The sequence below is a fragment of the Patella vulgata genome, chromosome 1, assembly GCF_932274485.2.
Source record: "Patella vulgata chromosome 1, xgPatVulg1.2, whole genome shotgun sequence".
Taxonomy (NCBI): Eukaryota; Metazoa; Mollusca; class Gastropoda; family Patellidae; genus Patella; species Patella vulgata.
The window spans coordinates 21,082,822-21,108,901 of NC_065879.2; the positions used below are offsets into that span (position 1 = coordinate 21,082,822).

At 35.5% G+C, this 26,080-nt stretch overlaps 2 protein-coding genes across 10 annotated transcripts; one reads left to right on the forward strand and one right to left on the reverse strand.

Moving 5' to 3' along the window:
* Positions 1-3,487: 3,487 nt before the first annotated feature.
* On the reverse strand, positions 3,488-12,578 carry LOC126816535 (NF-kappa-B inhibitor-like protein 1). 4 transcript variants are annotated; one of them, XM_050543174.2, is made up of 6 exons: positions 12,561-12,578; positions 8,394-8,594; positions 7,743-7,855; positions 6,969-7,096; positions 5,429-5,585; positions 3,488-4,188 (listed from the first exon to the last, which is right to left on the reverse strand). In XM_050543174.2, exons 2-6 carry the CDS (start codon positions 8,558-8,560, stop codon positions 3,605-3,607), a joined length of 1,149 nt encoding a protein of 382 aa, XP_050399131.2. In that variant the 5' UTR covers positions 8,561-8,594; positions 12,561-12,578; the 3' UTR covers positions 3,488-3,604. The 4 variants fall into 4 exon arrangements, with proteins under 4 accessions (XP_050399131.2, XP_050399150.2, XP_050399159.2 ...); XM_050543193.2 differs by lacking the exon at positions 12,561-12,578 and adding an exon at positions 9,804-9,941; XM_050543202.2 differs by lacking the exon at positions 12,561-12,578 and adding an exon at positions 9,804-9,935 and having other exon boundaries at positions 8,394-8,588.
* On the forward strand, positions 9,966-26,080 carry LOC126816499 (uncharacterized). 6 transcript variants are annotated; one of them, XM_050543122.2, is made up of 12 exons: positions 9,966-10,077; positions 12,073-12,482; positions 18,288-18,501; positions 18,957-19,069; positions 19,432-19,465; positions 20,852-20,938; positions 21,514-21,593; positions 22,161-22,316; positions 23,147-23,330; positions 23,704-23,857; positions 24,617-24,708; positions 25,009-26,080. In XM_050543122.2, the coding sequence occupies exons 2-12, from the start codon at positions 12,235-12,237 to the stop codon at positions 25,063-25,065; spliced, it is 1,419 nt and encodes a 472-aa protein (XP_050399079.2). In that variant the 5' UTR covers positions 9,966-10,077; positions 12,073-12,234; the 3' UTR covers positions 25,066-26,080. The 6 variants fall into 6 exon arrangements, with proteins under 6 accessions (XP_050399079.2, XP_050399067.2, XP_050399097.2 ...); XM_050543110.2 differs by having other exon boundaries at positions 9,975-10,120; XM_050543140.2 differs by lacking the exon at positions 9,966-10,077 and adding an exon at positions 10,261-10,280.

A 26,080-nucleotide genomic window follows, 5' to 3' on the forward strand; every position in this document is an offset into this window, starting at 1 on the left:
GTTCATATCAAAATATCATAATACACCAATATCGCACATTCAGGCTCAAAATTGAAATTTTCCATCACCTTCATAGTTAGGGTTAGGTCAGTTGCAAACCTTAATTTCTAAAATATTTTGGGAAGAGAACACACTAGACCGTGGACCGTCAAGTGTGGGTACAACGGCGCCCCCCCCCCCCCACCAGAAACCCCATCGGCGCGCCCAGAAGACTTTGAAGCCCCGTCCCCGACACACACACATTTTAGGGCTAGCCACGGGCCTGCGGGAGAGAGTCTATAGGCAACATGTAAAAGAGTAATATATTTTTCCGAACATGCCACTGAAATTGCTAACAGCCAACAGTTCTCAGTAGTAGCTCACTTCGCTGAAAACGTTTCTCCTACTGCGCACCCTTCCGAATGGCTGTATTCACGTATTTCAATGACATGGCTTGTTGTTCATTAAAATGATTTATGATATCTTAAACAAGAGATGATGTTTTGTAGACCATGTTAAAATCTACAGACTCTATATCAAATAAGGGAGGTTAGAACGTTAGATCTGTCTTTGAACCATGTGTTAGTCCCGAAATGACCTAGTTTGTGTCGAGTGGACGTTAAACCCCATTTATCTCTCTCTATAAATATATACATGTATATATATATCAAATAAATGACATTTTATCTACAAGTACATGTAAGTACATATAAAAGTATGAGACATGAATAATTAACCTGAAATATTTGTTATTGAAATCAGTAACCTTGACATATAGCATAGATTTTAACTTGAATAAAAATTCTCAAAATGCGTAGGCTAATAGAAACATTTTTATGTGCAATGCCTGGCCGATGAATGCCTCCGTGTTTCGAGATAAGAGACGGTGCTATATAGCCTAGTTCCACGTAGCAAAGCCCATCGCAAATCACATCGGGCCTCAGTAATCAAAATTGACAATATTTTTCTTCAAAACTACGATTGTTTATTGCTATTTATAACATTTCTGCCACATCCAACTACAATTAAGCATATAATTCTATCTGAAACAGGTATAAATCATCGTATTTAAAATCGAGGCGTTAAGCCGTTACTATGACCGCCATTTTTAAACGGGAGATGTATGGCGGTGTATGTCGGATAAAAACAACGCTTCATTAATTTAAACACGAATATTTGGAGTTAGGCGATAGTTGTGCCACTACATTGGCCTGTAAGTTTAATTTGTCAAGTACCCACCCATCACATCAGTATATCTCAACGTTTTTAGCTACGTTCTCGTAGCTAAGGAGGACTGGGTTTCAGGCCGTCTGGCGTGGTCCGAGGGCCCAGTGGGCCTATCGACTCCGACTGAGAAAAAATAATTGACATAATATTATTAAGACCCCAGTTCTTTGTTCATCTTGTAAAATGTAAGGCATAAAGTAAAATGCTTATTTGGTAATATGACAATAGGCCTAAAAGGTAGGTGTTGTAGTTATGTTAGAGTGGAAGTGGAATCTTAGCACATATTAATGTAAACTGAGTGTATAAAAAACAATTTACATTCAATTTATAATACTTTTTTGTGATTTCGGGGATCGTGAACATTCCAGATTGAACGGCAATCGTTTGTGCCCGCTTACTCCATTCGCAGCATTGCATCCCCCACATGTGGTACCACGTTTTAGGCACCCATCTCTAACTCAATATCATCCAAAGTCTTCGACATTTAAAATATGAATTATTTGTCAATTTAAATCAACATTGATGTTGTGAACTTACCGGGAAAAGATGGGTTTCTGATATCCAATATTTAAGATAAAATAAACATTTTACCATTGGTACACGAATCGTGTACCATAATGCGTGTCGGCACCATTTGTAACACAAGACTCGAAGAACGAGGCTAGACATAATCCACAAGTCATGTCAAAAGGTGATGCCATATTCTTATCAGGGGAGCATGCGTAATAAATACTTTCAGTGTAGACTGGAATAACCAGACGCTAGAGATTGCCATTCATATGAGACTTCTGGCGTATTTCGCCGAACTGATTAGAAATTACAGTGAAAACCGAAAAAGTTGAATGTAAATCATGTTACATTATTATACGCATTGCGACCCATTTGTGTCAATTTCCCAGTCCTAAATATTAGCGATTTATTTACTTAGCTGATTTTGAGCTTCGAAGCATGTGTTAGTGCAATTCATAAAAAAAAAAGATCCAAATTGCGTTAAGGGTTTGGATCAAATTAAAACAAGACAAAAGAACATTTTCTTTTATACATTGTTTCATCTTACCAGGACCAGATCGAAAATCTGAGCTTCTTGGCAAGTATTGCGATTAGAAAAAGGTTCAGGTCTGCACTTCACTTATGCTAGGTTCCCACTACCACAATTCGCTGTACAACTGAAATCGTGGTAATCCCATCATATATTGAGGTCAGACGTAGCAATCATGTTGATCGTATCGAAACGTATACGCACGTACCAGATCATGAACTCAATAGCGACAATCCTATCGTAACACATCCTGCATTACTATTAGGTCATTTTAAAACAAACAAATATTCTTTTATATGGTTACACGCAGAATTGTGAAATTATCAAATAATTTTTCTACAGGTGGAGTTTTTTTTTAGTGGGGGGGGGGGGGGGTGGTTGTTCTAACTTCCAAGTGATCTTTCACATTCAAAACTAATTTGTACTGGGAATCTCATTTTTCTTGTCCAAGTAACACACAGTCCTGATGAACAGAGAGTCATGGTGGCTCAGAGAGTAGGGTACTGGTTCGCTAACCTGGAGGTCTCGAACCCCGCGATGGCCTAGAAAGTTCCTCAGTATTCTGGTGTAGTTTCCCTTGTTAGTTGTACAGGACTCGGGGGGGGGGGGGAACAAAAGAGAGAGAGAGAGAGAGAGAGAGAGAGAGAGAAAAACAAAAAAGAGAGAGAGAGAGAGAGAGAGAGAGAGAGAGAAAAAAACAAAAGAGAGAGAGAGAGAGAGAGAGAAAGAGAGAGAGAGAGAGAAAAAAAAAACAAAAGAGAGAGAGGGAGAGAGAGAGAGAGAGATGGGGTTTAACATCCACTTGGCACAAACAAGGTCATTTCAGGACTAACATATGGTTTCGATTTTATTTTAACAATTCGCTTGAAACCGGAGGACCAGGAGAAAACCCAGAAGGTTGGACAGGTGATCCTACTGCTTGTCACATCAAGCAGGGAATCAAAATCACTTGACTCAATGACAGACCTGATGATGCAACACACACATATTAATGATTGGCCATCCAACCCCCTAAGAAAAACAAAACAAAAAAAAGACACCAAAAGACATAACAGTTGGAATTTCGAACTAAAAGTAAGTTGTAGAGCTGGTGTCCTGCAAAATTTCCCTTATATCGCACTGTGCCTGCCTTCTTTAGCCTGGATGAAGCCAATAAAGGAGGACTGTAAACCCCATTTGACTTGCAAACAAACAGGATGTACTACATGTATAACTTCTCGGTGATCTTAAATCTGTATTGAATATAAATAAAACCAATAATTTTATTAAACTTTTTAAATCTTAAACTCAGTAAAAATAAATATTCAAATAAATAAATAGGCTCAATAATACATAAATTCACATCAATTACTACAAATATTATTTTTCAGTCAATTTATTTAAATACTGAGAAATTTCTGTCACTCTATCTAAGATTTCCTCTTTCTCTTCTTCAGCCAGAAATTCAACAAAATTTTGTCGGAACTTATCCGGATGCCAGCGAACTTGTTGTTCACGTAAATATTTACGATACGAATCACTGTTTTTGTCGTTAAAATCACAAAATAAAATGTCTGTTATCTCTGAAAGTTTTGTCTTAAAAGGCCAAGGAATGTCGTTATATTTTATTTGTCCTTCACCTTTAGTTTGTAAAAATTTTGTATATTTCTCTTCATATTTATATTTTTTCTCCTGACGTGATATTTCTCGGATTCTTAGTTGTTTTTCTGCAAATATTTTTTCCAGCTCTACTCGCTTCTGTCTCAGATTCTCTTCACGTATTTTTTGTTTCGATTTTTTGTCGTTTAAAATGGCATCAGTCTTGGAATTCGTACCATCGGTTGATTTAGGTGATGTGTTGTTGTAAGGATGGAATCTATTGGCTTGTTGTTTTAATTTATGTTCACAGTGTATCCTACTCGTCCATTGGTCATAGGTTTCCTTTTCGCCCTCATCACAGAAATCTGTAAAATAATTGAAAATAATAATAAAACGATCCCAGCCGTGGAGACAAAATATAGGGAAGAGATAATCGATCGATTGATCAATCTGGAATTGAATTCCCTTGATCCCTTGGGTGGTGATTTGAATTCCATCAATCCCTTGTGTGGTGAGAGGTTGGATTGAGTCATGATTCTGCTCACACCACAAGGGGATACTTGACCGAGCAATCTGAAATCATTTTCTTTTTATCCCTCGAAAAGTGTCAGTCAAGTAAACATGAGAATTGGGGTGACAAGGCATGTGCAAACTGATACTATCAAGACCAATCAACACAGCGGAATCGTTAGATCACGTCACAATTCTGTTTACACCATAATGTGTTTTCAGTACTGACATAACTCTGACAGAACTTGATTGCATTCCAATCAATACAGCATGTTCCACAGTGAAACGATCACTTGAGCTCAACCCATGGAGAGGGCTTATAGACATAGGGTATTCAAAGAATAAACATTGAGTTATGTTATTCTGGTATAGCCTGCAAGTTTTTATAGAGTGAGATATTCACCAATAACAATATTTATCACCAATTTTGTAACATTTAAAGCCTTATGACAACCAGGCCCGAGTTCACAAAGCATTCTCAAGACTTAAGTTAAGAATTTACTCAAAATTATTTGACTTATTTTAACTCAAAAATAGCCTGTTATAAAACTTTTGTTGTTTTAATGTATCAAATGCATCAATAAGAAACTATGTGCAAAGTTTTGTGTTTCTGGATCAAGGCTATTTCTCATAAACAGTGACTTAAAGTTGAGTAAATTCTTAACTTAAGTCTGAGAATGCTTTATAAAATTGGGACCACAATATTTTAATGGCCTTATTTAAAGTGTTTATTTGTCATGTAACTGACTGCTGATATATCCTCAAGACATTAACCCTTTAGTGCTTGGTACATGTAAATATTTACTTCCTCAGTTCCTTGAAGAAAATTAGAGAAAAGTTATCCATCTTGTCCCTTTACAGCCTGAAACCAGCCTAAACTACTGTTTGAATGGCCACCTCAAATCGTCCAAGCCACGTGAATAGCACTCTGTAGACTAATTCGTAGGTATGCCAAAACTCTTCGTGTGAATTCTGAGGAGAGATTTTTGGGCAGTTTTTGTGTTAACAAGACAACCCAACTAGAATTTTATCCAATAGTCAGCCAATCACTATTTACAGCTAGCTATAAGGTCGTGTGGTGTGTGTGTGGTATACCTTCTTCATAATTTCCCCACGAACTCATATATTCATCGTCATTTTCCTCTGCTATTTTCTCATTCCATCGTTTCTCATCCTCCATGTCTTCATCTGTCTCTGATTCAGATGTAGACGACAATCTAGAGTTATCTACCTTCATATGATGACTGGAATTCTGAAGTAGATTTGAACATCATCATAACAAGAATTGCCATAACAAAATCGCCATGGTAAGGCTACACAAAATAAATGTCTTGTTTCTCGGGCAACTGACAGCTGAAACTGTAGGGGGGGGTGGGCGGTTTCTTTTTTTTTTTACCCCATTGCTGGCTAGAGGATGGTGCAAAATAAAATTTGTATTTTTTTTTTTTTTTTTTAATGAGAAAGTCATTACTTGTCTATGGTTTTGCTTTCAGTTATATATTGTACATACTTAGAACATAAACCCAAAAATCAAGTCTACTCAAGTCTCAAACACTGAACACTGACTGAAAGGAAAATAATTTTCCATATTTAATTCACGTAATGTAGCTTACTAATGGTAATGGTGACAAACATAATTGAAATTGGTTTAAAATAAAATTCTGTACGACTATTAATAGCCGTCCATAATAACGACAATATTTTAAAGAGTAAGCCTCTGTCAGCATGTGTATCAAAAATAATCATCACGGTAAACGACACTTAGAACTAAATCTAGTATCGCTGGTTTATAATTATTGACCTAATTCCAACCAATGCATGTCACGTGTCATCGGGATTCGGGAAATGACTGTTTCTCAGGATATTCGGTGTGTTTCTCATGATGTTCGGTGTTCTATCTGGGGTTATATCGAATGACTATTTAAATTTAACTAACAACTGGTCAGTAAAACCATCAAATGTGTAATCCAATTATTATTTTCCGGATTATCAAAACTACCGTTAAATGTGCTAATGACCCAAATTCTGACTGAGGTATGGTGACTATCATCGTGTCGTATTCGTAGCCACAAGTAATAATTAACCTGTTCTACGATTCCTTGTTTTATCAGTAGGATTTTTCAAACATGGACCGACTGAAGCCGGCAATAATGAGCCGATTAATATCTAATGATTGAAATACATTGCATTGTTGTCAATGACTTTCGGTGTTGAACATGAATCAAATTCTAGTTCACCAGGGGAGGTAATTAAAATCATGTGATACAAAAATGGAGGTTCTTTCGATATCAATAAAAAAAGACCCGTAAATGAGCATTTACATCTGGATCAGTTTAATACATTTGAATGGATATACACGTATGACGCATGTAGGTACATGCGGCATATTATTTTTATGACTTGCTTATCGATGTTCGGGCGGGCGTTACATATTTTTTATTTTTCATCAAGACTAATAAATAGGCCGGCGGTGCCCGAGAAACAACTTATTTTATTTGTGTTGCCTAATAACAATAATCAGTACAGTAACAAAAATACATTTTCAATAAAAGACATTTACAAAATCAAAAATGAAACATTATTATTCTTCAATAGGATAGTATTGTCAAAGATAATATTGTTTGAAATCTCTTACTTGTTCATGTTGGTGGAATAATTTTTCTTGTAATTCTTTTAATTTAATTTTAATTTTTGTCGGTAATTTGAAATGTTGACCATCATGTTGATAATAATCTACCAATGGTACCACAATCTCTTGGTAAACTGAAAACACATCAGAATTAAATAGGATTGATTTTTGATGGGAAAACCTGAGGGTTTTTTTTTACAGTATTGTCAGAAACCAATCACATTGGCAAAGCAAGGGGGAGAATTTTGTCTGGACAGTGGCAATTCTTCTGAATCTTTATCAAATTCATTTGTTTGTCTAATTTGCATGAAAAACAAGTGTTGTTCCTGGCTTTCCACCCCACGGGAGCCACTAAGTCACATTTTCTTTGTCAGCTCTACAAATTCAATCATCGAAAAAGGAGGGGCTCACATTGAAAAAAAAACCCAAGGTTCTTTCTGTTAGTAACTGTTGGTTATCTATGCCCCTAAACAATGCTAAGGAATGATATCAGATGGGTGTGAATCATCACAAATATAAATGAAATGAAATGTGGTTTAACATCCTACTTTTCTCCTGCAACTGGGCTAATGAAGACGGGCATACGCCATACAGTGTGCTATGAGGGAAATTTTGCCCGGACAGCGACCCTATGGCCTACTCTTACATCAAATTTAAACTTCCAAGGGTTCTATTACATGTTCGCAAATATAAAGCAGTAGTAATGTTCAATAATGTTGAGTTTCAGTCACTCAGGAAATTACAAATTTTTTATAAAGTTATTTGATATATTGTACATACTTTTGATAGCGGTTGATTTTTTGGATTTTTTGGATTTTCTGATGGCGATGTCGAGAGCTGTTTGTCCTTTACTGTTTCGTTTTCGTACGTCAAAATCCATACGTAATAAATAGCTGGAAAACAAAAAATTATATATTCACTTAATATTGGTAAGACAGGCTACAAAATTTAAATACACTTTTCGAAACAAAGACACATCAATTTCTTATTTAAATATTACCAAATATTGGGAACAGGCAGTGTTTGAAACTTGGCAACAGTTTATATAGGTCCTCCCAGTAAAACACAGGTTCTTCTAAAAATACATTCAATGGTGAAAGAAATGTTAATCATTTAGAAGTATGTAAATCTAGAAAAGAATGTAAATTCTTGATGAAAACCAAAATCATCAGCCGCTGTTTGCGTTGCTTGTATGGTTAGAAAGATGGACCTCACATGAGCAGCAGTATTTTTTGGTGTTCATTTTGGACGGACTGGTGCCTAATTCAAACCTTGATTGTGAATATTGGGCCTTGAATTTCATTTAACAAGCAAATTAAACGAAATGGGGTTTAACATCCTACTGTTCTGCTCCCACTGGGATAATGCCGACTGTAGGCTGATCTCTCAATAATATCCAACGTCTAATTTCAAACAAGCGTCATTACTTACCCGAGGACACCAGGAGAAGATTTTTTAACGCTGTAATGGAGTAGATTTTGTCCTTTATTAAACGTGTAATCATCAATACCAATCCGGTGTTCAATCAGGTACGACTTTAATTTCTGGGGTCGATCATCCTCAATAAATTTCTTTATCTTATCACAAGTTTTCCCCATAATTAAATATGCTGCCTGGATATTTTTCCTGAAACTTAAATTATTGTTTAATTTTAACAAAAGATAACTGAAAATGTTAACCCATGAACTGCTTATCAGTCTGTGAATGGTTTGCAGATACTCTACCTGCTTTGTCTAAATTACATGCAATAATGGCATATCGACTATAAAATCTCATTTTGAAAAATAAAAATTTATTTCACAGTTTATTTCGATATTGTTTACATTTTGAATTACATAGCCTACATGGAGGCACCTAAATCTTTTAATTGCTTAGGGCTTCTGTGCATCTTAATCTGGCCCTGGCTGGGTTTCTGGGACCAATTAGACATCTGCTGTCCATATGAAAATGAAAACAAATGAACTAGTAGCTTGTATTCGGGACACCACGCAACTTTCTGGGTTTATCTCCAACAATACTCACCTCATGGTTGGTCACTCATGTTCAAAGGGTTCAGAGAGAGAGAGAGAGAGAGAGAGAGAGAGAGAGAGTCTAACATCCACTGACACAAACTAGGTCATTTTGGGACTAACATATGGTTCAAGTCTATTTCTATAATTCACTTGCACTTATTAGGAGTCTTCAATAGCAATGGGAGGATACAGAGAAACACCTTGTCATACAGAAAGTGAGAAATGGGGCATAACATCAACTTAACACAAACTTTGTCATTTCAGAACTAACATGTGGTTCAATTTTACACTTAGTACTAGTAGGGGTCTTTAGTCCTGGGGCGTGGAAGGAACCTGAGGACCCAGAGAAAAACTGTGACCATACTCTTTGTCATATACAAGCTTGACTCAATGAGGTGTTATAAAAAGCTATGAGAGGCAATGGTGTCGATAATAGCCTACTTCAGATATTTCAGACAATCAATGATTCAATGCAATATGCCTTTGCCCCTTTCAGGCCTTTGCAGGCTTTCGCTTTGGTCTGAATTTGGTCAATGAAATGGCCAAAATATAGGCTACTGTACCAGAGTGATATGGTCATGCAGATGCCAGATATCGTGAACTAAAGAGCATAATGGACCGGCAACCACTGACACTATCACTACAGGAATATTGCCGTGATTGTTGCAAAAGCGCTCCAGATGGCACATTATTAGAATTCTACTTACAGTTTAGCCAAAAAAGACAAGGGGGAGCAACTCTGGTAAATTTTCAATTACCAAAGATTCTAAAACTTAAATTTTTACACATCGATCAAATTACAATGAATCCGTAACCTTGGATACATTACCTTCGTTAAGATCTAGTTGTATATCACTATACTTGCGTCAAAGCCAGTCAAAAGTTTGTGGAAAAGTCGTGCAAATATCTACTGAACGTTTTCGGATGAACTTCCACAGGAAGTTGAAAACAGAATCACCTCCCTTTAGCCAAACCGCAAGTAGAGAATATCAGGTCATTGACATAAGATTTGCTTCACACGTCAAGGACAGCTAACAGATAACAAGCGATTTATATTAAACTTCCGAGGATAAACAAGTACAAAGTTTCATTGCAATAGTTTGGTATGTGGTGCTAATGTATGAATTAGCCACAAGAGTTGAAGTTGTACGTCACAATTCATTTAATCAATTACATGTAGCCTATATTTTGTATACAGGTGAATATCATGCACTATCGTCATGCACTGTATCACTGTATCATTATGTCAACAACAACAAAAAATGTCCAACAAATAAGAGTCATCGTGACAAAGCAATCTTTGTTTGTAAGTAGGTCAAGACTGATTTTCCTGGGGCGTGTATGGCTATTTTCTTTGAATATTGGATGCCGGGAATCGGGATCCCATATTTTCATGGCAGTAGACTAATTATGGCAAGATAACATCAATAATTAATAATAATTTTTAATTCGATTATTTAATTCCAAACTTTATGGAAAATATTGAGTTAGAGTTTTGGCATCTGTAAGTGTTCTTTCGGCATAGGCCTACTTGTATTATGTTGTGCTGTTATATATCCTGGAAGCTTTTTTATCTCTTACAATTATCTTATTTATGTACAGGGGAAATTTACAATCCATGCGCTTTATCTCTAACAATTGCCAAGACCAAAAATATATTAACAGGGCAACTGGGGAAATTTACAGTCCATACAGTCACCATGCTTTGGGCAAATATTAGAACACATACACATTGTAATTCTTGTTCTAAACAAATAACCTTTGACCGAAGTGCAATGTTGATAAGTGATTTATAAATAAATGGATGTTAAAGTGGGAATTCCTCCAGAAAATATTTATGTTTTGAGTAAGAATTGCTAAAGAAATTGCTCCAAAAGGTTGTGTGTTGAAATGGTGATTGGCATTTACTTATAAGTGCACATTTTACTAATTAATTTAGTTCAAATTCCTAAACTTTGACTGATTTTCATGTTTTTTATAAAAATACAAGCCCTAACAGGCCTATCTAATATTTTTTATATTATTAAATATACATTATGCAAGAGCTAAATCTGCCTATTTGCATGTCTTTCTTTAGGCTTGAAATGTTATCTAAATTATTAATTAGACATTAATTTATCCAGACCATAATTAACTCTCGATGTCAACGCTAGCCTGCGATATTTACTGGATTACGATCCGATTTGCTGCTAAACTTTCATTCATGATTTAATCATGAAATGGATAATCAAGACTTTGTTTTCTATCGTACCGACTTTAGTAATGATGATCGAGGCTAGACCGAAAATTCAATCGCTAAAATATCGGCTCAGAGTGGATCAATTTGACTGACAACTGCCAGCTCTTTATCTAATTTCCCATAATATATCTTTAATAAGATACCGGTACTTCCAATCCAGAATTTACCCACCCTCCCCCTTACTGATCCACGCCCTTCAATCTGATCCATACCTTGAGAATATAATATGTGCCGGGGACATAAATAATGTTTTTTTTATTCTGTTGTTATTAAACTGCTAAATATGAGTTAGCTCTAGTTGAAAAAGCCATACTGGTTGCTGACCAATTGTTGTCAGGAGATTTAGCTCCTTTAAACTGTTACTTTAAATGAGAAATACCTGATGACATGTTACATTCATGAGACAGCTGTAACTCAAGTCGACCTATTTATAACAGTATGTTGTGTGTATTAATTCATTGAGTAGTCATATCAGTGAGTAGTGAACGGTCTAATGATTTATAGATACCAGAAAGAGTTTTTTTTAGTTTGCTTTCTAGGCTGTTCCTCAGGCTACTGAGTACTGTATATATATATATAGCTCCACCATTAGTCAATCCAGATTTACCGTATAGAGACAGGTATACAAGCCTGGTCATAAGGTACCTGTCACAGACTTTGTTAGACACAGATTATCACACATCGTTTTTGTTATAATAAAAATGTTGTGCGATAAAATCTGTGCCTGACCAAGTCTGTAACAGTTGCCTTATGCCGAGGCTGGCAGGTATAGTACAGGTTTAAGAAAAAATTTCAAAATTAACTAGAAATTGAAATATATGAGAAAATAATGATAGTTTTTTTTCTTCTTTTATTTCAGTTTAATTGAAATGATGTGTAGAGCAATTGTATGATTCATTTCTTTGTTTGGTTTATTAGAACATTTTTTTAAAAAACTCAGATTAATTGACAGAAAACAGAATTCCTGAAATGTACAGAAATTTGAATCATCAAATCAGTTGATGTGAAAAAAAAATTCAAAATGAACAAAGGACAGATTTTTAAATTTTTTCTAAATGGATTATCGTGTGGTGAATTAAATGTTTTGAAAATCTCAACAAGAAGTATTAGCCAATCGAAAACCTTGTACCAAAGAGAAAAGGATGTTGAACCTGATTTCAACCTCCCACAACTTGATACACCATGTTATCCTGAGTTTACATCAGATGAAACAAACACCGATGCTGATTTCCGAGGCTTAGAAACAGATTTTCCTTGTCTAACTAGAAAGTATGATTTTATATTATTTAAAATTGTTTGGCATTTTTCCTATGATCTATGGCGTGTGCATTAAAACATAACACTAACCACCATTGACAAAAGAATCTATATTGTATCATACTCGGTATTCCCATTGATATCGTTCCATTCTACTCCACTAATCCCTTGGTCCTTTCAAATTACCTGCCCTTGATACTTCTGCTCTTTTCATCGACCAATTGAGCAGGTGAAAGGAAGTAACACTAGGGGTGTCACAATAAGACATTTTTTTTACAAATCATTTCAGGCCAGCAATTTCCAGAGGCGAAATTGCTAGCTGAACACGATTTTTAGAATTTTTTTTTATCTATGACGTCATTTTCGGTTGGGGTTTGTCTGATTTCCAAAATGGCCGCCAAAAGTTGACGTAAAATGAATTTCCAGATAGGATGGGTGATTTTCATGCAAGGTATGGCTTGTAATATATCATATATAAGGTTTTTGTTGTAATTGAACTGAAAAATAATCTCTAAAACTAGTTTCCCCAAATCCAAGATGGCGGAAATTCAAAATGGCGGCTAAAATTTACCTAAAATGGCCGATTTGTCAGATTAAAGTCATTTCACAGTTTGATTTGGTTTGTAATATGTAATCTAAAGGGTTTTCACTGTCACTGAACTTAAAATTAATCTAAAGAAAAAAAGAGTTTTCAAAATCCAAGATGGCGGAAATTCAAAATGTCGACCAAAATTTATCTAAAATGGCCGATTTGTCATATAAAAGTCATTTCACTCTTTGATATGGTTTGTAATACGTAATTTAAAGGGTTTTGAATGTCATTGAACTTAAAATCAATCTAAAATAGAGTTTCCAAAATCCAAGATGGCGGAAATTAAAAATGGCGGCCAGATTTTCTCTTAATTGGTCAATTTTTAAGATAATCGTCAATTTTCTGTTTGATATGGCTTGTAATATGTCCTCTATTAAGTTTTCAGAGTCACTGAATTTGATAATTGTAGATGATTGTTTCAGAAAAAAAAGGGACAATCACCAATCTTTCTATTGGATTGGTTTATAATAGCAAATTGTAATAGTTTTTTTAGGGCAACTGAATTTGATCTGACCCAGGAATCTACCTTAATCTAAAGAAAAAAAGAGTTTTCAATATCCAAGATGGCGGAAATTCAAAATGTCAACCAAAATTTATCTAAAATGGCCGATTTGTCAGATAAAAGTCATTTCACTCTTTGATATGGTTTGTAACACGTAATTTAAAGGGTTTTCAATGTCATTGAACTTAAAATCAATCTAAAATAGAGTTTCCAAAATCCAAGATGGCGGAAATTAAAAAAATGGCGGCCAGATTTTCTCTAAATTGATCAATTTTTAAGATAATCGTCAATTTTCTGTTTTGATATGGCTTGTAATATGTCCTCTATTAAGTTTTCAGAGTCACTGAATTTGATAGGGGGGTTGGATGGCTGAATGGTTAGCATGCGCGTGCTGTATCATAAAGTCTGTCATTGAGTCGACTGGCGTGAATTTGAATCCCCGGTTGTACGTGGCAAGGAGTAGGGTCGCCTGTCCAACCTCGTGGGTTTTCTCCGGGTCCTCTGGTTTCCTCCCACTGCTAAAGACCCCTACGCACAAGCCAATTATGTAAATAAAATTAAACCATATGTTAGTCCCGAAATGACCTAGTTTGTGCCGAGTGGACGTTAAACCCCATTTCTCTCTCTTTCTCTCTGAATTTGATAATTGAAGATGATTGTTTCAGAAAAAAAAGGGACAATCATCAATCTTTCTCTTGGATTGGTTTATAATAGCAAATTGTAATACTTTTTTAAGGGCAACTTAATTTGACCTGACCCAGGAATCTACCTGTCAATAAATAAACCATGTGCAGAACTTACCAGTCAGCTAATTAGAATTTCAAAGAATTTAACCTTAAGACACAATAAATGTAGCTTAATTGTTTTTATGCATAAAACCCCCATAACAATACAACGGGGCCAACTGACGCATTTTTAATTTCATCTCCTTTGTCCTTGCACCATTTTACCGGAGTGAGAATCATTTGTGGTATATCCAGTCGTTAAGAATTTAAGTTCTCCTATTCGTTCAGAAATGGTAATGTGGTCCGTTTTTGCATCGAAGACTCCGTGTCCAGTAACTTTTGTGGTATCGTCTAGATGTTGTATCCACAGGTCATTTTCGTCAGTTACGTATTTCACAACAAGTTCTACATGTAAGAACAACACATAAGAAAAGAGGAAATCGTGGGGGATGACTTTTAGGATACCTAGTCGTAAATGCATTTCCAATTATTTTCGTGATGATTATTTTTAACTTAGAACTTGGTGTGCATTACATTACAGACGAATATGATCTGTGGATACCATACCACACAAGTTGCGGACACAGAGACTTCGATGATTCATTTTACACTTTTCACTTTATGAAATACATGACTGACAAATATGAATTCATCTGTCTAGATGATACCACAAACGGTTTCCGGACATAAGTCTTCTGAACAAAAGTTAATAAATATTGATATTCGTCAAGCAGTGTGCTATGAGGAAAATTGGCCCAGACAGTGGTACTATGGTGTACTCTTATTTCTAATTCCAACTGTCTAGGGTTCTTGTATGCGCACGTCAACGTGTACATATAAACCTGGTTTCTCGAGAAGCCCCCGGTGCTGCATCCTGACAAGGAGAAACCACACTGGAAAATCCTAAGGTACTTTTTCAGCAAACATAGGGATCGAACCCCAGATCTCGTTCTTAGCGAGTCTTACTCACTGAACCACTATTTCGAACCATTTCTGAATAAACAATAGATAAATTCTTAACAACTGGATATATATACCTCACTGTTTTGCTGGAATAATATTAAATCTTGTTTATGTGAGATCCAGTATAACAGTTCCAGTTACCATCAAAATAACTACTACTCTTTGCTATTACAAGCCAATCCCATAGGAAAATTCACGATTGTCCTGTTGTATTTTTAAGCAATCATCTACCATCTTCAAAATTCATTTTTGATGTAATATTCATTTTCAAAATTCATTTTTGAGGTAATATTCATTTTCAAAATTCATTTTTGAGGTTATTTTCAAGTTCGTGGACTTTGAAAACCTAATAAAGGACATTATTACAAGCCATACAAAACCGAAAAAATGACGATTATCTGAAAAATCGTTCATTTTAGGAAATTCTGGTCGCCATTTTGGATTTTGGAAACTCTTCTTTTGAGGTTGTTGAGTGACACAGAAAACCCTTTAAATCGCATATCACTCGCCATATCAAACTTAAAAATGACGATTATCCGAAAAATCGACCATTTTAGGGAAATTCTGGCCGCCATTTTGAATTTCCGCCATCTTGGATTTTGGAACCCCGTTATATTTAGATTAATTTTAAGTTTAGTGACACTGAAAATCCTTTAAATTACATATTATAAATCATATCAAAGAGTGAAATGACTTTTATCTGACAAATCAGCCATTTTATATTTTTGTATTTATTGATGTCAGTAAGATGTTACTATGGAGAACGTAAATTTCAGATTATACATTCCAGACTTCGTAATTGTAAAAGTGCTCTAAACTTCCATAGATTTTTAATGCATATTTCACATAACCCGACATGCAGTTGTGGTCATACTCAAGAAGACAGCGACCATTATTTTCTGCACTGCCCAAATTATTCGTCTCAGCGTATCTCAACATTAAATACCCTCCCATTTAAATCCATAAATACAAAAGCGTTCCTATATGGCGATACCAACGAAAGTAACCCGTTCAACAAAGTGAGTTTTAGTAAAGTTCACAAGTATTTAAAACTAAACAAGCGCTTTGAATAGATAAGGTAATTGTCAGGCGACGATGATTGGTGTTAAATAGTGATGATGACGATGATGATGACGATGATGATGACCATGAAGATGATTTATTTATATATTTATTTATATACTAGAAGAATGCCCGGCTTCGCTCGGGGGTCATAACTCCGAAACCGGAAGTGGTAGACTAACGCCACCTGGCCTATGTTACTCCCCGGTATGAGCTACCCCTATACCCCAAATTTCAGACTCGGAAATGACAACGTGAATGATGGATCAGTCGAACGACAGAGTGAATGACAGGAGTTTTCCAGTCGAATAATAAAGATAATGGCAACGCTGGTCATAGCATATCTGTTTATAATATATTTCATATAAATGTTTATACACGTATTTGAAAAATACATTTAGGTCTACGTGTAATGTTGAATGTATAAATTCGGAAATGTTTTGATCTCTTGAACTGTATTATTTAAAATACACGATTAACGTATTAAATTGTAAATAATGAATCAAGCCAAGACATGTATTAAATGTTTTAAATGTTTTATTGAATTGGAATAGAAACTGAAAACAGATTAACACCCTGTGTGAGATATTTCATTCAAATATTGTGAAAGGGTTGGTAATAAAATTAAAATTGTCATTGTGTCATTTTAATAACATTGAATCGTCCTATTCTGTTACGTAGTCGTCTCAACATATTGTTGTCATGGGTTACTTCTGCTAAACAACTCAATAGAAACGAGTAAAGTATTATAAACGAAATTATGTCTAAAGAGTTCTTCATGACATGTATTGACTGTAAGACACAAAGCGTACAGGATCTAAGTGTGATGTTAAAGGTCAACAGGTAACTAGTGAACTGATAAATATTGTACAATTTATCTAAAGAGTACATTTATGAAAACGTGGTACTTTTCTGATATCTAGTTAAATTAACACTTACCCAGATCTTGGCATAAGCATGACTTAAAATGATCACGGCTAAAACACTTCCGTGCGAATCAAGAATTCTTTATGTAAGAATAGAGCTTTATAAGACCGTAAATGCACCACACATTATGTCTCCATAAGATGGTAGCTATATCAAACTTAAAAATGACGATTATCCGAAAAATCGACCATTTTAGGGAAATTCTGGCCGCCATTTTGAATTTCCGCCATCTTGGATTTTGGAACCCCGTTATATTTAGATTAATTTTAAGTTTAGTGACACTGAAAATCCTTTAAATTACATATTATAAATCATATCAAAGAGTGAAATGACTTTTATCTGACAAATCAGCCATTTTAGGTAAATTTTAGCCGCCATTTTGAATTTCCGCCATCTTGGATTTGGGGAAACTAGTTTTAGAGATTATTTTTTCAGTTCAATTACTAAAAAACCTTATATATGATATATTACAAGCCATACCTTGCGTGATAATCACCCATACTATCTGGAAATTAATTTTTCGTCAAATTCTGGCTTCCATTTTGGAAATCAGAAAAACCCCAACCGAAAATGACGTCACAGAAGTAAAATAATCTCATAATCGTCTTCAGTGACAAATTTTGCCTCAGAAACAACCCGACCCCAAATTTTGTTCCGATTGTGACACCCCTAGTAACACACATTTTATTGCAACTAAGATTATTATGGTGAATGTAAACAATGACGCTAAGACTGGTATGTACCGGTAAACGTTTTTTTGAATCAACCTACAATCAAGGGCAGATAAGCTGAATTCGAGAAAACCCCTTGAATGGATCCAGAGGTTAGTTAGAGGAGTAGAACAGAACTATACCACTGGGATAATATGAATGAAATTGTATAGTCTGACCACATTTTGTGGCTAAAATCTAGATAGTACAGGTTGACCACATTTTGTGACACCATTTTGCATTCTTATCCTCATCCCAGCCTTTTACTGATTAAATAATCATCTGGTACGTGTCAAGTTTGTTAGCGATTGATATTAATAAAATTTCTACTTTCAGTAAATTAAGTGGTCCGGAACCTGATTATCAGAATGTTCAGGGTGGTTATAAAGTATTTACATCCAACGAGCCATTCCATATGAGATACAACAATGGTAAATTACCCGAGTTAAAGGTAGCCTACGAAACGTGGGGTGAATTGAATGAAGATAAATCTAATGCTGTTTTAATCCACGCTGGTTTATCTGCCAGTTCTCACGCCAAAAGTCATCCTGTAAGTAGTCTATTAATGGATATAGTGATTACTTCCCCTTATCTTTTACCGACAGATGTTGTTTGTGGTGTTTAACGCAGACAAGTTGTTTTAATTTTATTATCTTAGCGTCTTTCCTGTTTGAGTACCCAGAGTAATTCCATGTGGTTGAGAAGTTGCCCTCAAGCCACATGCACTCACACCAGGGATCGAAAAGAGGTCATTGAAGTGAATGGGGAGAGAATTGTCAGTCTCACTCGACACTGATCGTTCACCATGCGTGTTAGATCTTAATGGCTGTCATAGAGTCTATTAGCTTGTACGCATGTTTTATCTTGATCCTTAAATTACCTCCACATCCTCCCTGCACCAAAATTTGTAGAAATCAAAGAAATATTGTGTATATTAGCCACCCCCAAAATGACCTGTTTGTGTTAAACACCATTTCTTTTGATTAATAAAGATTTTTTCTGTAGGAGAATCTTGAGCCAGGTTGGTGGGAGAAGTTTGTCGGACCAGGGTGTGCTGTTGATACCAATAAACATTTTATCATATGTACCAATAACCTAGGTGGTTGCTATGGCTCCAGGTACAGTAACATTATAAAAACAATAATTTTATACTGCTCATTTTTCACAACGTCAGAATGGAATCTAGGAACTCCTAGGGATTATGTAACAGTGCCATACTCACTGAATCACTGCATCTCTCTGATAAATATAGCACTGTTGCCATTTTTTAAAAATATCTCTTACAAGTTTGTACAATGTTTCAGTCCTATTGAAGCATTATCAGGTGCATTGATCTTCAGCTTTATGTTGTACTTCTTTTCCTGATTCTCCCTGCATCTACAGATCCTATTTCTATCTCTCCTGCAAATGGCTCATCCTTTTATTATCTTTTTTTTTATTCCGCTTATATTGTATTGTAGAAGTTTTGTTTTCATTCCAGTGGTCCATCGACAATAAATCCACTAACCAATCAGGTATAAGCCTATGGTTTAATTTTTATGTTTATGATAACCTAGCCCACTGTATGGTGGTGTTTCATTGAAATGAGTATTTTTCAAGAGTCAGTCATCCCTAGTGCAATGTAATAAAATTAAAATATCTTAACCTCAAATTACAAGGAACAGCATTTAATCGTTGATATTGTACAAAAAAATGGAGTCATTGTACGCATAAAAGAATCCTTGACAGTTGGAAGTCTATTGCTGTCTCAACGAAATTTCACTTCATAATACACTGTATGGCATTGATCTGTCTTTATTAGTCCCATAAGTGCAGAAAAGTAGAATATGAAATAAAAAATATGGGGTTTGCCAGGCTCTCTGTTTTGCGTCACTGATACAGGGGAACAGCACCGGAATGTGGCGATGAACTTTCTCAGCCAATGCAGGGAACGAACATGGAACCTCTGGGTTAGGGAGACAGAAACATAGGATGTTATAGCCTATTTTATTCATTCAATTAATCTCAGAATGGAATATTAAATGTATAATGGTAATTTAAAGTAGCTAAATCACTAATATTTAGGAGCTAGAAATTGACACAAATGGGTATTGACACAAGGCATATAATAATGTAATATAAAAGTATATAAACTGATTTACATTCAATCGTTTCTGTTTTTACTGTAATTTCTAATCATTTATGTTCGGTGAAATACGCCAGAAGTCTCAATCAAAAGGCAATCTGTAGCGTCTGGTTATTCCAGTCTACACCGATAGTATTCATTGTGCATGCTCTCCAGATAAGAATATGCCATAACCGTTTGACATAACTTGTGGAATATGGCTAACCTTGTTCTTCGAGTCCCATGTTACAAATGGCATTGAAACGCATTATGGTACATACATGTAATTTGTGTACCAATGATAAAATGTTTATTTTGTCTTAAATGTTGGATATCAAAAGCCTATCTTTTCCCGGTAAGATCACAAGATCAATGTTGATTTAATTAACAAATAGTTTGTATTTTCAATGTTGAAGACTTTGGATGATATTGAGTTAGAGACTTGGCTACTTTAACCCTTTATCTCTTTGTCTACCTGAAACTATTGCTGCTTAGATCCACCCTAAGTCACATAGATAGCCTCCAATAACCAGTCATATGTAGAGCTGTTTACATGATTTTGACAGTGTAGGGAATAGTAGATTTGGACTGTCCAGTCATATACAACCATGAATACTGTAGTAGTCTTGAATATCCAGTAATATACCAGTATGAGTATCGCTTTTCTTTAATGATATTCAAGGAAACAAGGGCATCCAATATTTACATTTACCAACTGCTACTGTCACCATATGGCAGCTATTTTGTCCATTTGAAATAATTATTTGAATCAAAGTTGATATTTACCATATTTCAGAGATTTTCTACAACGTTTCCTGTGGTCAGTATAATGGATATGGTGAATGCACAGTTTCTTCTACTCGATCACCTAGGAATAAACCGGGTAAGTTCCTACTACTCGATCACCTGGGTATAAACCAGGTAAGTTTCTACTACTCGATCACCTGTAAATAAACCAGGTAAGTTTCTATTACTCGATCACCTGGTAATAAACTGGGTAAGTTTCTACTACTCGATCACCTGGGAATAATTCTACTACTCTATCACCTGGTAATAAACAGGGTAAGTTTCTACTACTCGATCTCCTGGGAATAAACAGGGTAAGTTTCTACTAATCAGTCACCTGGGCATCAACAACTGGGTAGAGTACTAATTGATGACCTGGGTATAAACCGGCTATGTTTCTACTACTCGATCGCCTGGTATAAACCCGGTAATCCTCTGGGTATCAACGAGAAAGTTTCTACCACTTGATCACTTGGGTGCATGTATGTGGGCATGGTTTCGATCCTATGTACATTGCAAGGTGTAGAGTTGTCTGACTAATTACATGCGTTTGTCTAAGTTCTCTAATTTCCTTCCACTCCTAGAGACCCTGTCTCTCTCATTTCTTTTTACAACTGATCGCAAGAAGCGGTTCTATCTGAACTAAGTATCTGTATAATTTTTATGTTACAGCTTCATGCATCTGTTGGATCATCGTTAGGTGGTATGTTGTCATTGATGTCCGCAGCACTTTACCCTGATAGAATAGCCAGGTAATATGATTGAATAAAACCTATCAATACTTTACCCTGTGAGAATAGATAGGTAATCTGATTTTATAACACCTATCAATACCTTACCCTGATAGAATAGCCAGGTAATTATTTAATAAAACCAGTCAATACTTTACCCTGTGAGAATAGCCAGGTAATATGATTTAATAAAACCTATCAATACTCTATACTGAGAGAATAGACAGGTAATATGATTGAATAAAACCTATCAATACTTTACCCTGAGAGAATAGATAGGTAATATGATTTAATAACACCTATCAATACCTTACCTTGATAGAATAGCCAGGTAATGATTTAATAAAACCTATCAATACCTTACCCAGAGAGAATAGACAGGTAATATGATTTAATAACACCTGTCAATACCTTACGCTGAGAGAATAGACAGGTATAATGAAATTTAAACCAGACTTAATAAAATCTAATAAACTATAATACTCACATACTTATGGAGTCAGTTTGATAACAGTTATAGAAAATACTCTTCAAAAACATAAGCAAAATATATCAGTTGCATTTATTTTATTTTATATTTTATTTCAGGTTTGTATCAATATCATCGTGTGCAGAGTCGCATCCATCATCTGTCGCTATACGTTATTTACAGAGAAAATGTATCATGTCAGATCCCAACTGGAATAAAGGATATTATTATGATAAAAAGGGATCCTACCCTAAAATGGGTATGAAACTAGCCAGGTTCGTTACTATATTTTAAACTTTTAAATCATACCCACTGGCTCAGAATCCAAACCATGTCAAAATTGATTGCATCTTATCTAAAAGATATTGTTTATTCATTCAGACCAATGCTTGCTGGAGACACCTACTTAGAAATAGACATTTGGTGCCAGATTATTTTGTATATCACTGCCTCATGCAGAATTCGTACTGACAGAAGTTTTAAATCAGGAAGTGTGTGAGGGTTCAGGGTCTCTTATTGGAGGTTAAGGTCTTGATTGTGTTCTGTGGAAGTCAAGTGGTCATGGGACTGAACTGTCCACTGAGGTTGCTCTTGGTTCAAATCCAAGCAAGGGCTAAGATGATCCATTAGGATTTTTCAAGGACTGTCTTTACTTACCAGAGGTTGTGCTTTATGAACTGATAAGATAAATGTACCTGGTCGTTCGTATAGTATGGGCTAATGAAGACGGGCATACGCCATACAGTGTGCTATGAGGGAAATTTTGCACGGGCATCGGCGCTACGGCCTACTCTTATATCTTATTCCAACTGCCAAGGGATCTTTTACTTGCACGTCAATGTGTACACGGGACCTCGGTTTTTCGTCCCATCCAAACGACTAGACAGCTCTCCTTGTCAGGCCCTCCACTTTCTGGGCTAATGCAGGGATCGAACACCCGACCTCTGCTTACCCACTTATGGGATGTGGAAGAAAGGTAAAGTAGGCAGATGTATGGCATCTCACACTGAACCATAAGAATAGCAATTGTTTGTTTCGTCTCAAAAATGATTAAATAATTGTGTAGTAAACAAATAATGTAGATTTGAATGATCGTATTTTGCAGAGAAATAGCTACAATGACATACAGAAGTGGTCCAGAATGGGATCAAAGATTTGGACGTAATTTTATTGAAAAATCGGCGAATGTTTCATTGTGTCCAACGTTTACCATTGAGAGTTACCTAGAACATCAAGGCGAGTCGTTCAGTACGAAATTTGATCCAAACTCACTACTATATATTTCAAAGGTCAGTATATTAAAGGGAAGTAGTGATAGCAAGATGTTCATCACTTGCTGTTGTTAGTCGTCATTGTGGCTCAGTGAGTAAGATGCTGGCTTGCTAGCCTGAAGGTTGCTGAAAAAGTTCATCAGGATTTTCTGGCATGGTTTCCCTTTGTCAGTGGTGCAGGACGAAGGGCCTGATAAGGACAGCTGTCTAGTCGTTCGGATGATTAAATACCAAAATATTTAATTCCTAAACTCAATTATTTTTTTATTAGTATTTCATTAAATTTTAGAACTGGGATAAGCAAGATGTTCAGAACAGAACAGAAAAATATTTAAATTTAATAAGATTGGTTTTACTACTACTGGAATCTGTATGTTTTGAATCTATTCAGGCTATGGATCTGTTTGATATTGGAGAAGAATTTGGGTCAACTAAAGAAGCATTGAAAAGAATTGTTTGTCCTGCCATGATACTCGGTGTTCAGACTGACATATTGTTTCCAATATGGCAGCAACGACATCTTGCTAGGTTATTACAAGAATCGGGTTAGTTCTCAGTTTTGATTCCATGTCCACACCAAAAAATCAAATAGATTCGGATATTTGCTTTCTTGATTTCATCTCTTTGTGTCTAAAACTGGAAGAAATATACCGTCTTCATTGTCATTGGATGCAGGACGGAAGGCCTGCTGAGGAACAGTGACTAGTCATTCCAATGGGATCAAAAAAAAAACAAGGTCCCGTTTACACATTGCCTCGCACCTAAAAGAACCCTTGACAGTTTGAATTCAATATAAGAGTAGGCCGTAGCCAGTGCTGCTGTCTGAGCACAATTTCCTTCATAGCACATTGTATGGCATATGCCAGTCTTCATTAGTCCTGTCGGAGCAGAACAGTTGGATGTTAAACCCCATTTCATTTCATAGTTTTAATGCGATTTATTTATGCGGTTGAACCACCATAGTCATGAGAAGTTCAGGTGACAGGCGAAGAGGCGATAAGCACCATCCTATCCTTAGTTTTAATGGGATTCATTCATGCGTTGAATCATCAACATCACGAGATGGTCATTTTTGTAATAAATATTAATAAGTAGATTGTCCTGCAAGAAGTACAGTAGCATGTCTATTAACTGGAAAGTAGGACCCATGCCGTGATTATAATATATATATTTTAATGTCTAACATTACTGCACTAACCGCCTGGTTAGTGAGCAAGCTTCTTACTCACTGATCCACTGTGGCTCCTGAAATCTCACATGTGTTCTAGACATAATCAAATCAAACTTGTTATTCTCTTTTTTAGGAAATCCAGCAGTAACTTTTTATGAACTGAATTCTATATATGGTCATGATACATTTTTACTAGACTTAAATGGTGTTGGTGCTGCAGTTAAGGTAAGTCAGTTGGCATTGATGGAGGACATTTTTCCAGGATGACGGCGCTACGTCCTACTATTATAGCGAATTCCAACTGCCAAGGGATCTTTTACGTCAATGTATACACAAGACCTTTTTTTTTGTCCCATCTGATCGACTAGACAGCTGTCCTCGTCAAGCCCTCTGTCCTTATTTGTTGAATAAGAATCCTACTGCATGGCTCTGATAAGCTAAATCTTATGCCTAAATCATGAACAATAATTTTTTCACAAGATAACTGAGTCTGATAAATATCTATTTTCTTTTCTTATATTTTAGGGATTTTTAGAAACAGATCTAAAAGAGAAAGGCTGGTTAACAAAGCATAAATTATAAAAAAAACCTACCAGTACAGAAAGTGAAATAATAATTAAGAAATAACAGTTGCTTACGATATGTCAGTATTAAGTGTGGTTCAGTGGTCGAGAGCAAGACATTTAGTAATTTATATTGATACTGCATGATGGCGTTAGTCCGAGTGTTGTTTCAATATATTACATAATATCTTGTTCAAAACCATTGAAAAACTTAAAATACAGACACAATAACCCTGCTTGTGCATTTAAATGAAATCATCACACGAGTCCAATATTTCAACTAGTATAAATAATGTATTATTTGAAATAATGGTACACCAACATCAGAGGATAATGTCACATCTGTATTTCAACCCAGTTTAATCGCTGACTTTATTGTTAACTAAACTACATGTAAGTTGCTTCGATATTTAGTTTGGCCTGAAGTTTTGATTGAGTTAAGATGGAGATACTTTTGATAATTCTACAAGCCCAGTTCCATAGAAGCAGACCATCATACTTGAACCATGTAATACGCTTTGACATTGCATTTGACCTGAGGAATTTTGTACAATTCTACCAAGCCCAGTTCTGTAGAAGCAAACAATAGCCACCATTTTCTAACGTTAACCATCATATTTGGACAATGTAAGTCGCTTCAATATTGAGTTTGACCTGAAGTTTTCATAGAATTACAATGGAGCTAATTTAGAGGTAGAAGCAAACAATATCCACCACTTTCGATGGCAATCCACAGACTGTTACAGTATTGGATGGACGTCCTAGTGATGTAGATTAAATATAGGAGCTAATTGGCTAGAGTTAAAACTTTAGTGACTGAAACGCTGTATATTACAGCCATTTTCAATTGCTGCATTTGTTGACAAATATTGCAAACCAAATATTTAGTGGAAAGGAGTAAAGATGTGATATATTGACATAGATTAATAGACTAGTATATAATTATGATATCATAGCTAATAATGATAATAATTGTTTAACCCAATAGATGTCATATATGTGACTAGCTTATATAAAAAACTGTTTCCTTTTTT